Source organism: Dama dama, chromosome 7, assembly GCF_033118175.1.
Source record: "Dama dama isolate Ldn47 chromosome 7, ASM3311817v1, whole genome shotgun sequence".
Taxonomy (NCBI): domain Eukaryota; kingdom Metazoa; phylum Chordata; class Mammalia; order Artiodactyla; family Cervidae; genus Dama; species Dama dama.
The window spans coordinates 33,249,167-33,263,481 of record NC_083687.1 but is presented as its reverse complement, the minus strand read 5'-3'; the positions used below and the strand labels follow the sequence as shown (position 1 = coordinate 33,263,481).

General features: G+C 44.7%; 1 protein-coding gene across 1 annotated transcript; it reads left to right on the top strand.

The window, feature by feature from the left end:
- The first annotated feature begins 1,326 nt into the window (after window positions 1-1,326).
- On the top strand, window positions 1,327-14,117 carry BTN3A3 (butyrophilin subfamily 3 member A3). Its single transcript, XM_061147391.1, is given in 12 exon segments — window positions 1,327-1,464; window positions 2,877-2,948; window positions 5,905-5,994; window positions 6,228-6,575; window positions 7,960-8,241; window positions 9,231-9,431; window positions 9,612-9,632; window positions 9,716-9,742; window positions 10,132-10,158; window positions 10,633-10,659; window positions 12,400-13,070; window positions 13,072-14,117. Coding segments are annotated over 11 exon segments (1,788 nt in total). The 5' UTR covers window positions 1,327-1,464; window positions 2,877-2,914; the 3' UTR covers window positions 13,132-14,117.
- The last annotated feature ends 198 nt before the right edge of the window (window positions 14,118-14,315 follow it).

Below are 14,315 nucleotides of genomic sequence, written 5' to 3'. Positions count from 1 at the left end.
GCTTCCCTGGTTGCTTAGTGGTAAAGAGTCAATGTAGGAGATGCAAGAGATGAGGGTTCAATATCTGGGTTGGGAAGATCCCCTGGAGTAGGAAATAGCAACCCACTCCAGTATTCTTGCCTGGGAAATCCTCTGGACAGAGGAGACTGGTGGGTTATAGCCCATAATGTTTCAAAGAGTCTGACATGGCTGGGCACACACACATGTGTATGTTGTTGTTGTTGGTTGTTTAGTCACCAAGTTCTGTCTGACTCTTTGTGACCCCATGGATTGTAGCCCACCAGTCTTCTCTGTCCAAAGGATTTCCCAGGCAAGAATACTGGAATGGGTTGCCATTTCCTTCTCCAGGGGATCGATCTTCCCAACCCGGGGACTGAACCATGTCTTCTGCATTGACAGGCAGATCCTTTACTGCTGAGCCACCAGGGAAGCCCATATATGTGTATGTAAGCATATGTGTGTGTGTGTGTATACACATATATACATATATATAATTAAATTCCATCAGCAAAGCCATATTGAAGTCCTTTAAGCTTTAATCGTTGTCCCAAGAGACAAACAAATTGTCTTGGGAGCCTCTAGGCCACAGATAGGACCACTTTGTCCCAAAAACCACTATTAGAAACAGTATCCACAGACCAGCCAGACTCTAACCTCAGGGAATAAGAATCCTGCTGGTAGCGAAGAAAGAAATACATATGAAAATACAAATTTAGCTCAAATGAGGCTCAGAGGGTTCATGAGCCTTCTCAGCAACACCCCAAATAAGAATTTTTCTGAAAATGGAAAATATGCTAATCTATCACCAGAACACTGCTCTGGAAAATGTGAAAATTATGTTATTTGATGATGAATCTGAGACCTGAATTTCAGAGGTGCTAAAAAAGGTGGAGAGGGTCTGGTTTTCTGTTCATTTGGCTCTGTTGTAAAATATATTCGCCTCCATGTGCCCTGTACATGCAAACAGACATTAGCCAAAAGCCACAGAAATGTTTTAATTAATGTATGTCTTCATCTCTTCACACGTTCAAACCTTTTTTTTTTCTCTACTCAGTAAATCTTTTATGAGAAAAAGTAAATCTATTATCATATGTAAGACATAAAGCAGGTGTATATAATAGATACTGATTTATACAAACGTACATATGCATAAATGATTCAATTAGGGAAACACAGAGTGATACAAAGTGAGAATTAGGCTGGGTTTTTTTTTTCCCCCCACAATCCAATAGTTTCAGTTTTCAAACTTCCTCACTGGTTTCTGCCCAGCAACTGATGAGAAACACCCCTCTGAGCCAATCAGAAACTAATTCTTTCACAGACAGACTCTGTTACTCTTTGTCCGAGTGAGCATGCATCTCTCTTTTTCCTTTCTTCCAGAGAAAAGAGACTCTTATTTATAATGAGGAACTATCAATTATCTTTACTCTGTGGGCTGTAATTTTCAGATGGGATTGCCAAGAGGTGAGTGTGGGGAAAATAGGTAAAATCCAGGGCTATGAGCCCTGGAAAGAAGGAGGCTGAAGAGCTGAGAGTGGGCCTTGCCCAAAGAAAGTGATTAAGGCTCGAGTGAGCTGTAATCAGGGGATGAGGCGGTGGAAACAGCAGGACAATGCAAAGGCTAAAGACCTGAATTTGAGCATTTGTGGGAGAGTCACAATGTGAATGAAAAAAGCCTGCTGACTGCATGTTCTTAGGAGATTACTGTGATCAGAAAGGAGCAAAGGACTCTTATCTCTCCTAGTCATCTCTGGGAATGTGTTCTAAGAGATTCTGAAAAAAGATATGCCTTAAAGATTTGCATGTAAACATGTTCATTACAGAATTATTTGCAATTTAAAAAATCTGAACCAACATATGCAACAGTTGGAAAATGGATACAAGCACATTGTCCAATCATGAAAGGGCTTTTGGAATCATGTTTTTAATAAAGAGTTTTTATTTCTAATTGTAACAAAGCTGGATTTAATTTGGAGCTGTAAATTGCATCTACATTTTCCTATTGAATCTTATTTATGATGAACAGCTTTAAATGTGAATGTTTGTTTTAATACTTGACTTTTTTTTCTTTACGAATAGTTTCTACAAGTGGAATTTCTGGGTCAAATGATGATTTTGACAATTTCCAGGCATTTAGTATATATCTATGGTCAAAATACTTCCGGAAATCCTTATAGTCCCATGAAGCAAAGTATATGATTACTATCACAGATTATTTAAATTTTATTCCTTCATATTTTTCTCTGTTTTGATGTTGCCTATAATCAGAAACAAAAAAAATAATAATATCCCCCCAAAATTAGTGAAAATATATTCCTCACTCTGAAGACAGCATTGAAATTGTTACCTATATAATAATGATAATAATAATAATAATGTCCTCTCTCTAGCATCTTAGGGAGCAGTTTTGAAGAGCATAAGATATGGTGAAAGGCAATCTTTTGTCTGAGGGTATGTCCGAGTTTCATGCAGGCTCCCAAGAACTCCCAGCTGGACATATTTCTTCTCCCAGCTCCTCCTCAACCCACTCACCTCCCTCTGCCAGCCTTGTTTTCAAAGACAGTTCTTGGCACAGGTTTAAGAGTAGCAGGAAAAAAAAAAAAAAAGAGTAGCAAGTACTATGAATGCAGGCTTATACTGGTGTGTTTCGGGCGAATTGGTGTGAAGAAATTTTATGTATTTATTGACATATAGTTGATTTACAGGAGTTGGTATTTTCTGAACCACTAATATGTTGCAGTCAGAATAATTATTTGTAAAAAAATTTTAATTGCTGAGTAAAACATGAAAACTTTTAAAACTGAAAACATCCAAATAATTTTCAAAGGTAGGAGGCAAAGCACAAAAGTGTGTCTCATTCAATCTTCAATTTTCAGTTTAGCATGAACTCTTTTAAGGTGATTTGGACAGTAGCATGCCAGGCTCCTCCATCCATGAAGATTCTCCAGGTAAGAATACTGGAGTGGGGCGCCGTGCCCTTCTCCAAGGGATCTTACCAACCCAGGAATCGAACCCAGTCTCCTCCATTACAGGCAGATTTTTTATCATCTGAGCCACCAGAGAAGTCCAAGGTATAAACAGGTACATACAAATTCATAACTTAGGTTTTCTGTTTTAATATAATCATTAATTTTCTCTGCAGTGTGCTTTTTATTTAATATATCTTGATTTTCTGGGTTAGTGACTATAAATTACTCTTAACTGCCACACTGAGTTCCCTCATACAGATCAGCCTTTATTTAACTAACCAGTCTTCTGTTAGTGGTTAGAGTGGCTGGTTAGCTTGTTTACCCTTTTTTTTTTACTTTTAAAAATAATGTTTCAGTGTCAACCTTACACACAATTCTCTCTGCACCCATGCAAGTGTTTTGCTAGACCAGATATCCGGAAGTGAAGTTGCTAAGTCAATTGTGTACATTCTAAACTTTCTGTTTCATCATGTGTCATGAGTAACTGAAGTTCAAACAGGTTTTTTTAAATCACAGAGCTGGTGAATCATAGCGCCATGACCTACCTCCCACACCCTTTTCATTTCCAACATCTAACACATAGTGGGTCTGGCACACAGTGAGTGCTCGATAAACATTTGTTGAAGGAATGAAAATGCCTGGGTGAGACCTGGCCTTATTCTTTAACTCTCCAATTCACTCGCCTTGGGGTTAAGAAGTAGTAGGTTCATGGGACTTCCCTGGAGGTCCAGTGGTTAGGATTAGGCACTTTCAGTGGCAGTGGTCCAGATCCTGCAAGCCGGGAAGCTTGGCCAAAACTTAAAAAAAAAAAAAAAGAAGTGGTAGGTTCAGCCTCTGATTGACCCAGGGAATCTGCCAGGATCTTGACCAAAGTCTGATGGGAGAGTGATGTGAACTTTGTGATGGCCATGGGTTGGGCCTAAAGGAGACAGATGGGCACACCCTGAGTCATTCATCAGCACACCATTCCATCTGACATTTTCAGGAAAGGAAAGAACACATGATGGGAGGAGGGAAAGGGCTCCATCTGGAGTTCTTAGTCTTGTCTTGGAATAGTCAACTCCCAGGCTCTCCACTATCTAGGGAGGACGACAGCTCTGGTGTGGTTGGAGTGGAAGCCAAGTTAGAACTCCAGCTATAATCAAGCCTGGCTAGCTGGCAAGGGCCCCACACTTCTCTTATCACATAAGGTGGAGGTGCTTTTATGGACCAAGATACATTTGGAAACACTGTGCTGGAACTGGGGAGTTGCAGGGGCCCTGCCTCTGAGCTGGGAGAACCCCAGCACTTCATAGAGGCATGAGCTGCACTGGTCTGCTGTGTGTTTGGAAGTTGACATATTTGCCCTTCCATGCAAGTGCCAAAAATTACATCTCCACCCCTAAAAGGCACTTCCCTAGCAGTGCAAAGACCAAGATAGGGAAATTATCCATTGCTGGTGAGCCCAGAGGCAGGCCATCTGCCAAGGAGCATTGATAAACAAGGGAGGAAAGGGAAAACAGAAGGAAAACCATTTCCTTTCCAGAGATGTTTCTCCCACTAAAGAACAGATGTTTCCCCCCGAAGAACTTTTTTTTTCTTGGTCACACATGAGGTTAGTTCCTCAACCAGGGATCAAAACTGCCAGTGAAAATGCAGAGTCCTAACCATTGGACCACCAGGGAATTCCCAGAACAGTTGTAAAAAGAATTCACTAAAGGTTTACCAAGTTGCAACACTTGCATGTCCAGGATAGGCTTGCTCTTTGAAACCACTTTATTGAAAAATAAGAATAAATGCTTTAATACAACTAAGTCCCCAGTGGAAGCACAGGAGGCCAGGCTCTGCTCTCTAAGCCAGGCCAAAAGAGCATTATCATTATGCAGAAAAATGCTTATCTCCATAAACTCTCCACCTCCCCTCCTCTCATTAGTTGGATGACACCCAACTATTCTGATCATCTAAACTGAACTGAAATGCTAGTGAGTATTGATGGTTTAATACGTAAGCCCTCATCCATTCACTAATTCAACAAATATTCACTGAGGGTTCCATGTGAACCACCACCGTTCTTACAAGTGTCTTACACATCAGGAAACAAAATAGACCAACATCATTGCTTCGTGGAACTTACATTCTAGCAGGTGGAGGTGGACGATATGTTCACTGGTGAAAATGCAACGGGAAAAAGAGAGAAGTTGAGGGGGATGGGAACAGTTTGCCACAATTCTGTGATCAGAGAGGGTCTCATAGAGGAACTGACTTTAAAGGAAAGACTTGAAAGAGGCAAGAGAGTGAGCTTGTGGATATATGGGGAAGAGGGTTCCGGGCAGAGGGAAGAGTCGAGGTCGAGGTCTTCTGTCATGTTCTGTCCAAGGAGCGGTAGTAAGGACAGTGTGCCTGGAGATGAAGTGAAGCATGCAGCTCCAGGAGGGCCCTGCCAGCCATTGGAAGGACTTCAGCATCTACTCAGAATGAAATGGGAGCCCGCGGAAGGTGCAGAGCAGAGTAGTGACAGGATGTGACTCAAGGAATGTTCTGGATGTTGTATTGAGACTATAGGGAACACAAGCAGAATCGGAGGACCCACAGAGGAGAGTCTAATATTAATCAGGGTGTGATAGTAGAGACTTGGACCTCATATAGCTGGGGAAGTGTGGACAAGTGTAGAGATTCTGAACATACTCAGTAGAGCCAAGGATTTCTTGATGGGTTAGGGTTACTGTCTGCACACTTAACATACATATTTTTACAGGAGATTTTCCATGTGGGAACTAAAGGTGAAGAGACTCCCAAGCAGACATTTTGGCAGAGGAGGATCATCGGTCCTCACACTACTTATCCTGTGTTTCTCCTTGAGTCGGCCCTGGGGAGGTGGAGGTTCCCACACAGAATTCTCCATCTTCTTCCAGGTGGTATTTCTGCCTGACTCTTTCTGGCATCTCTCTGTTTGCAGCTCTGATGAAAATGGCTTGGTCCCTAGATTTCCTTCCATTCCACCTCCTTATCTACCTCATCTCTGACCAGCTGCTCACTCCTTGCTCAGGTAGGAAACAATGTTGCTTTTTTGTATTGGAAGCAGATAATTACCTGTTGGCACCCAGTCAGAACCTTTGATCCCCTCATTCCTTGAAGTCTGTTGCAAACTGAAGGCTCACATGCCATGAAGACAAATGTCCTTCTGTCAGGATCCTATTCCTCTCTAGGCTTTTCTAATCCTGAGACACCCCCTTCCCATCACGGCCTCATGGAATTCCCTGCCCCGCCTTTTCTGACCAGCTCAGTTTGCTGTGATTGGACCCCCTGGGCCCATCCTGGTCATGGTGGGTGAAGACGCCGAGCTACCCTGTCACCTGTCTCCAAAGATGAGCGCGGAGACCATGGAACTGAGGTGGGTGCGATCCAGCCTCAGGCAAGTGGTTTTCATGTATGCACATGGCAAGGAAGTGGAAGACAGACAGACGGCAGAATACCGAGGGAGAACTGAGATTTTAAGAGATGGCATCACTGCAGGGAAAGCTGTTCTCCGCATACGCAACGTTAGAGCCTCTGACAGTGGAAACTACCTGTGCTATTTCCAAGACGGCAACTTCTACGAGAAAGCCTTATTGGAGCTGAAGGTTGCAGGTGAGCCTCCAAGTTCTGTTCTGAGTGTGTTCCTCTTGGGAGCAAGGAGCAGATGCAGAGTTTTTGCTCCAAATCCACCTCTCAGAGTTCTTGGCTGATCATTGGGAACTGTCTCCTCTGTCTTCTGACTTTGTTTGTCCGAGACCCTCAGGAAAGAAGCAGATCTTTCCCCAGGAAGACCCCCTCCTGTATGCTATCGTGTCAAGTAAAGAGCTCCCTCCTGCCGACTGCCAGGGTCTAAGCTGGGAATTGGAAGGTCAGGATGGGAAGGATAAGAAAACATCTCCTTGGAGATGGTGCATGGTTGTCTGGGTTTAGTTGCATTCCAGGTGGCTTCTGGGGGCCCATCCAGGTACTCACCGCCGTGAGCCCTGGGAGGCTGACCTGGAAAGGCAGCATCTGGGCTGTCATTGTTCCCCACACCACACCCACTCTGAGCACACTTGCAGTTGGACCAGTTGACCTCAATCCTTGCTGCAGGAGGAGCAGTGTATGCCCTGGGGGAGCATGGGGGTCTCGGGAAGAGGGTAACAGAGGAGACTTGTTATAGACTTTGGGCTTCTGTTAGGGGATTTAGGGCAAGGTTTATGGAGGTGGGCTTTGCTCTGGATGGGATGCTGTCCCATCCAGAGGAGGAGGTATATTTCTGTGGGTGGATAACTTCATAAATCTCATCCAGGAGGAAGACTAGAGTGAGGCTAGTCTGGGACTGGTAAAGGAGTGGCATCACTCAGCCAGGACAGGGGCATGTTTGGTCAAGGTTATGTTTGGGACTGTGCTCGTATTTTTCTCTATCTTCAAACATGATTGTTGTTGGTCTTTTGTCTTCACCTGTCATAGTGACAAAGGGCCCTCTGATGCTGATATTCTATGAAATTGCTTATGTTCCACAGAACACCAAGACTAGACTCATATTCCATGTTAAGGATTGCGTATCTCTTTCTCTTGCCGTGTAGCTTCTGGCTGGGTTTGGTCCATGGGGAGCCATAGCAGAAGGTAGAAGGAGGGAGAGAGAGGGGTCAGGGTATTTATGCCCCTGGCTTACTTACTGCAGGGCCACCTCTAGCTGGCTACATGCCCTTCCAGAAGATCACAGGTCCTCTTATGAAAGCTCTCTCTACATGACTCTCCCACTTTAGGTCTTCAAAACAGCTCCCTCTTCACTCCCCTTTGGGTTTAGGGGTGGGTGGTAGCACTCCATTGTTCCTGTCCCTGGAGTACTGCTCTATTCCATGTAGTTTTCTCCTCACTATGACCACCCTTTGGCAAACTGCTTTTTAGAAAACTCTAGTTTAATTATCTGAGTGTGCCATCCAATTCCTGTTGAGACCCTCACTGATACAGGATGGTCCCAAGAATTGAGGCTCATTCATCCTTTCCACAGCACTGGGCTCTGATCTTCACATTCAAGTGAAGGGCCATGAGGATGGAGGGATCCACCTGGGGTGTGAGTCCGCCAGCTGGTATCCCCAGCCCCAGATTCGGTGGAGAGATGCCAAGGGCCAGAACATGCCAGCTATGACAGCACCTCCGGCTGCGGATGGAGCAGGCCTGTATGCAGTCACATCATCTCTAATCGTGAAAAGCGGCTCTGGGGAAGGGGTGTCCTGTATCATCAGAAATCCCCTCCTCAATCAGGAAAAGACAGCCCAGATTTCCATCGCAGGTGAGTACCCTGCTTAGTTGCGGGTATACTGTGAGGAGCCATGGCTGTTGAAAGAAGAAGGATGTGAACACCTGGGACTAATATAAGGAAGTCAATTATACTTCAGTTTAAAAAAATTCCTTAGAAGAGACATATGTAAAATTTAATCTATAGAAAATTAGACAAAATGACAACTTAAACATTAACCAACTGAAATCTAGTATAGCCATATTAAAGAAGAGAAAGGTATAAAAACAAATAAAAAAAATTTTAATAAATTTTTAAAAAGAAAAGAAAGGGGGATGTGTGGTTCTCTGTGGTATACAGTGAAAGTGAGTCATTGAGCTGAGTTCCAGAGCCTTTTATAGAACTAGTTTTTTTTTTTTTTTTTCTCCTGTTTATGTCACAAGGATTTACTGAGAATTTCCTATGTGCCAGGAACGGTGACAGGCAATGGGAACTGGAGAAAAGTGGCGAAGATCGGATCCTTAAGCAAAGACAAATGACAAAGTTGGGGGTGGGTGGGTTCATGTACAACTCATAATTTAGGGGAAATGCTAATCTCATTAAAATATAGTACAAACCAGTAGAAACAAGAGCAAAAGATATGAATATTTAGTTCACAGAAAAGGAATAACACATGAAAGAGTGTCCAACCTCACACACTAGAGAAATGTGTATTAAAACTTGTGTGAATGGACAGGAGACTCAGATGATGTTTTATGTGCTTTTACTTGATACTGGAATCATGTGAATGTAACATATTGTAAATTTTAAGTAGAAAAAAACTTGATTATGATGCTTAAGTAACATATTTACATGTGAGAAAGACATTTCAGGACAAGTTCTGGTATTATGTTAGTACTGTATCCATAAAACCTTTGCAGGGCTTGCTGAAGTCTTACCTAAAGGTCTCTGAGAACTTAGGGAGAGAAAGATTTTGACGTCAGGAGATGAACTCCGTGAACCCTCTCGTGAGGTTGAGAGGCTAAGACTGGATCCCATTGCAGATCCGTTCTTCAGGAGGGCCCAGAGCTGGATCGCTGCCTTTGCAGGGACCCTGACGGTCTGTCTGCTGCTTCTCGCTGGAGCTGGTTACTTGCTGTGGCTACAGAGGAAGGAAAAAGAGGCTCTATTCATGGAGAAAGGAAAAGCAATAAAGGAAAAAGAAAGAGCTTGGGCAGAAAAGGAGCAAGAACAAAGAATAAAAGGTATCTGACCTGGAGAGGGAGTCTAAGGCCCATGCTTTGCAGGAGGGAGCTGGATCATCTCACCCCATCCCCACCCCTCACACTCAACCCAGCACTTGGTCATCCTTAAGATTTATTTTCTAGAGGTCCTCCTCCTTCCACCCCCATAACAGTACTTTTTTTTTTCTGCTTCTTTTCCAGAGATGCTCCAGTATGAGCTCAGTAAGTTCTGATTTCCCCAGGGACCCGTGCTCATCTTCCTATGACTTACCACTTAATGACTCACCGCTTTTCTTCCATTGCAGAGTGGAGAAAGGTCCAGTTCATGGCTCGTGAGTAGCTCTGACATTTTCTCTAAATTCGCATCTAAGACTGTCTGTCTCTGCCAGAATATTTTCCAGCTGGATTCCTCAGCCCCTAACTCTGCCCTGGGAGGAAGGAATGTTCTGGATCCTTTTTTCCTGGAAAAGAAATATGGGTGACTGGGGAGGGGGAAGTAGTTGGTAGGGAGAATAGAGAGTGTTTCCTTTTTTAATAGGAAAGGGGACTTCAATCTCCTTTCCTAAAGAAGAGAGGGGAGGTGAGAGTTGAACAGGCAGAGACAGAAGGTAGGAAGGGTGGAGTGGTCAAAAAGAAGGCGAGATGAGGCAAAAGTAAGAGAAAGGAAATGACTCAGAAATGACAGAGTTCAGATGATGTCTCTACCTTTCTTCCATTGTAGGTGGGGAGAAGTCTCAAACCTATCCAGGTGAGTGACCCGGATGTTCTCTGAGTTTCCTGGCACAGGTAGATAAACATTTAAACCTTTTCCCTGCTGTGTGACCCATCAGCATTTGCAGTAGGAATACTCGATCTAACCCAGAGGCTCATTTCTTATGGGGAGGACCACCCCTGCTTTTCTACAGCCTCAGAGGGGACCTTCAGATATAGTGTCTGGGCAGTTTAACCACTCCCTGCTCTGCCGGCATACACACCCACACCCACACACGCCCCCACACATACACACACACAGCCTAGTATAGCCTGGCCATGTCACCTGCAGCCCCAACACAGTAAAGTGAAGAAAATCCACCATTTTTGAGAGGTTTTATTCCTGATCTACCCAAGCTATAGATGACGGAAGAGACTGAAGAAAGGGACACAGAAAAGGCTCAGTGAGGAGAATGGGTGAGGGAAAAATCAGAATTAATGAACATTCCTCTTTGTGTCTCCCTTCTTTCAGAGTGGAAGAAGGCCCTCTTCCAAGCTGGTGAGTGAATAACTGTACATCCCCTAGGACAAAAACCCAAGGGACCATATTCCCTTTTTCTTTTCCACGTCTTGAGATTCTGGGACAGCAAGTCCCTGGGACTGGGAGAGTTCTGGTTGGAGATCTCAGTCTCTAGCAGCCTTCCGCTGAGTACCCAGAGAACTGGGGAGAATTGCTCTCCTGGGCTTCCACAGATCTTTATGGGAAGGAAGAGGCATCAACAGTGGAGGTGAGGGAAAGGACAGGCAGGGTGAACTAATATTACAGTGAGAGTGCAGATGCAACGTGAGCAAGGAAAGAAAGCAATGCTCAAAGGTCATGTCCTTTCCCAAGGTCCATATGCCACCTCTTGCTACTGTGTGTCCTCAAGTTATTTGATGCTTTGAGCTTCAGTCTCCTCACTTGTAGACAATGATTGTAGTTGCTATTCATGTGAGAGTTGAGGTAAAGACTAAATGAGTTAATGAATGTGTACTTGGTCAAAAAGCCAGGAAAAAAGAGATGGTATATTCAAAATGGGTGGTTGAAGAGGGCTTAAAGAATAAACTATTTACAAAGGAAAGAAAGAGAGCAAAGGGAAACCGACGAAGGACTATTCAGTCCCCAAGGGTTCACAACAGTTGGGTGCTGTCACCATGCTGGACCTAAAGAGATGGGGAGGAGAGTGTTTGGCCCACAGGAACCTGTAGCTCACGGAGAGGGCAGCCTGAGATGAGTCATCCCCTTGGTCAAGCGTCACCCCCTGAAGCTGGCAGGGAAGAAGGGGAGGAAGAAATAAATGCCGTGCCTCTCTTCTTGCTCCTTCCAATCTTCAGCTAGTGCCTCCCACTGACCAAACCCAACAGCTGACCAGAGGCAAGGGAGCCCAGGGTCACTGTCCAAAGAGGACAGATTTCCGGGGTCCAGAAGAGGGTGGAAGAACATGGAGAGTAGGTCTGGGAGCACATGAAGCCCTCAACATAATGCCCCTTAGCACAGAAAAGGACTGGCAGCTATTAAAACATCAGGGACTTCTTCCATGCCTGGCCCTGAACCAAATACACAACGTGTGTTATCTTCTAATCTAAAGATTAGTAATTTTTTTAGCCCCATTTTTCAGATAAGAAAGTTGAGGCTTAAAATATTATACAGCTTGGGTCAATGGAAAAAAGAGAAAAGACATTCACTTCATGAGTGGTAGCACAAGGATTGAAATTTAAGCCCATATGCCTATGGAGCATGAGCTTCCCAGGAGGCACCAGTAGTAAAGAATCCACCTGCTAATACAGGAGATGTGGGTTTGATCCCTGGGTCAGGAAGATCCCCAGCAAGAGGGCACAGCAAACCACTCCAGTATTCTTTCCTGGAGAATCCCATGGACAGGGGAGCCTGGCAGGTTACAGTCCACTGGGTCACAAAGAGTTGGACACTACTGAAGCGACTTAGCAAGCATCTACGCCTATGAAGTATAGGTGGGCAGAGTCACTTCAGGAAGAGAAACAGAAAAAAGGTAGCTGGGAGGAGCCAGCTCTAGATGTTCATTAAGCAGACCCTGATGCTCATCACTTTCCCCTTTCCTACTGAACACAAGCCCCCTAGGGCTTTCCTCTGGTGTTTCTGGGAGAGTCCTATTCAGGGCAGGCTGTGGGCACCCAGCCCTGGACTTGGGCTTCCTCAACCAGACCCAGGGCTTGAGGGCCCAGGCTCTGAGATCTAGGAACAATGGTTCACCCACAATCCCGCCCCCCAAACTTTCTGCAGAGGATGTGATTTTGGATCCCAACACAGCAAACCCCATCCTGCTCGTGTCTGATGACCAGAGGAGCCTGCAGCGGGCAGAGGAACGCCGAAATCTGCCAGACAGCCCCAAGCGATTTGATTGGCACTACTGTGTGCTTGGCTGCAAGAGCTTCACATCAGGGAGACATTACTGGGAGGTGGAGGTTGGGGACAGGAGAGAGTGGCATGTGGGGGTATGCAGGGAGGACGTGGAGAGAAAATCCTGGATTAAAATGACCCCAGAGAATGGCTTCTGGACTATGGGGCTGTCTGGTGGGAATGACTACCGGGCTCTCACTGAGCCCCGGACCAAACTGACAGTTGCCAGCCCTCCTGAAAAAGTGGGGATTTTCCTGGACTATGAGACTGGTGAAGTCTCCTTCTACAACGCCGTGGATGGATCTCATATCTACACCTTCCCACATACCTCCTTTTCTGGGCCTCTGTGGCCTGTTTTCAGGATTTTGACCTTGGAACCCACTGCCTTGACCATTTGCCCAGTGTCAACAGGAACAGGGAGTCCTGGGGCTCCTGACCTAGTGCCTGACCTTTCCTTGGAAACCCCAGTGGTCCTGGGCTCAGCCGATGAGAACGGAGAGCCTCAGGCTGAAGTCACGTCCTTGCTTCTACCTGCCCAGCCTGCAGCTGAGGGTCTCTTCCCTGACAGCAGCAACAAATCGCAACCATAAAATGCTAAAGGCACACACAGTGTGAAGCACTCTACTAATATTCCTACAGTTATTTATTCCATATGGACAGTTAAGTTTGATACCGCTTTGTTTCACTTCCTAGAGGTCACTCAGCTAGTAAACTGATGGCTGGCCATTGAATAATAAAACATTTACAGATGATTTACAATGTACTGGGTGTTGCGCTAAAAGCTTTAAGTGTTTTGTTTTGTTTTCTTTTAGCTTTAAATGTTTCACTCCTCATAGCAACCCTGTGTCACAGCCTCATTTCAAAAGTGTGGAAACTGAGGCAGGGCCAAGTTAAGCAACTTATATAATTAATCAAAAAGTTAGTGCTGTCGGGGCCCCTTTCCCCCACCCACCCACCCTCTACCCCTAGCCTGTTTTCCAGCCCGATTGCCCCTGTGAGGGAGGGACCATGTGCAGCCCTGAGCATTCCTTCCCAGGGCACCCCAGGTTAACTATCACTGTAGGTGCCTATGAAAGCCACACCCCACTTGGTTCCTTCAGGGTCGACTGTCACAGCTATAGGTCCAGTACTTCATTGGGCTGGCTCGTCAGGGTGACTTGGTCCAGAGAATGAATACACAGGAGTGCAAAAGGACTAAAGGCCAAAGTCTTAACTACTAAAGGGCATGTGTGCCCTGCTTCACTCCTCCCCCTGTCAATATGATGTGCAATCCCGGAGCCAGAACCAATCCTCCTGTGCTCAAGGTGTCTAGAAACCCTAACTTAATACCTAAAGATTGTCTGTAGAACAAGAATTTGGGAAGAATGAAACCAGATGAACTGTAGTGGTATTTTTAATCACACAATAGAGTCCATTTTTAGCAAAGGGATATTACCACGCCTGATCAGTTATTGATGTTAATGGATGTTCCTTACAGCTGACGGGTACCAGGCAGAAGTTACTCTTCATCATTATAACTATTTTGTTCACCAATGTATTCCCTCTATCTGACATGTGGTTGTCAAGTTACATTTGTTAAATAAACATGTTAATAATCCTCACTCTTTAACTGAATCTTTTCTAGATTTTAAGCCCCTACAGTTTACTCACCACAAGTTTTACAATTCATCTCACAATATTTTCACAAAGTCCCCCTTGTATTAGTTTTCTATTGTTGCCATAATAACTTGCCACAAATTTTGTGACCTAAAACAAAAATAAATTTATTATCTCACATTTTTGGAGGCCAGAAGACCATC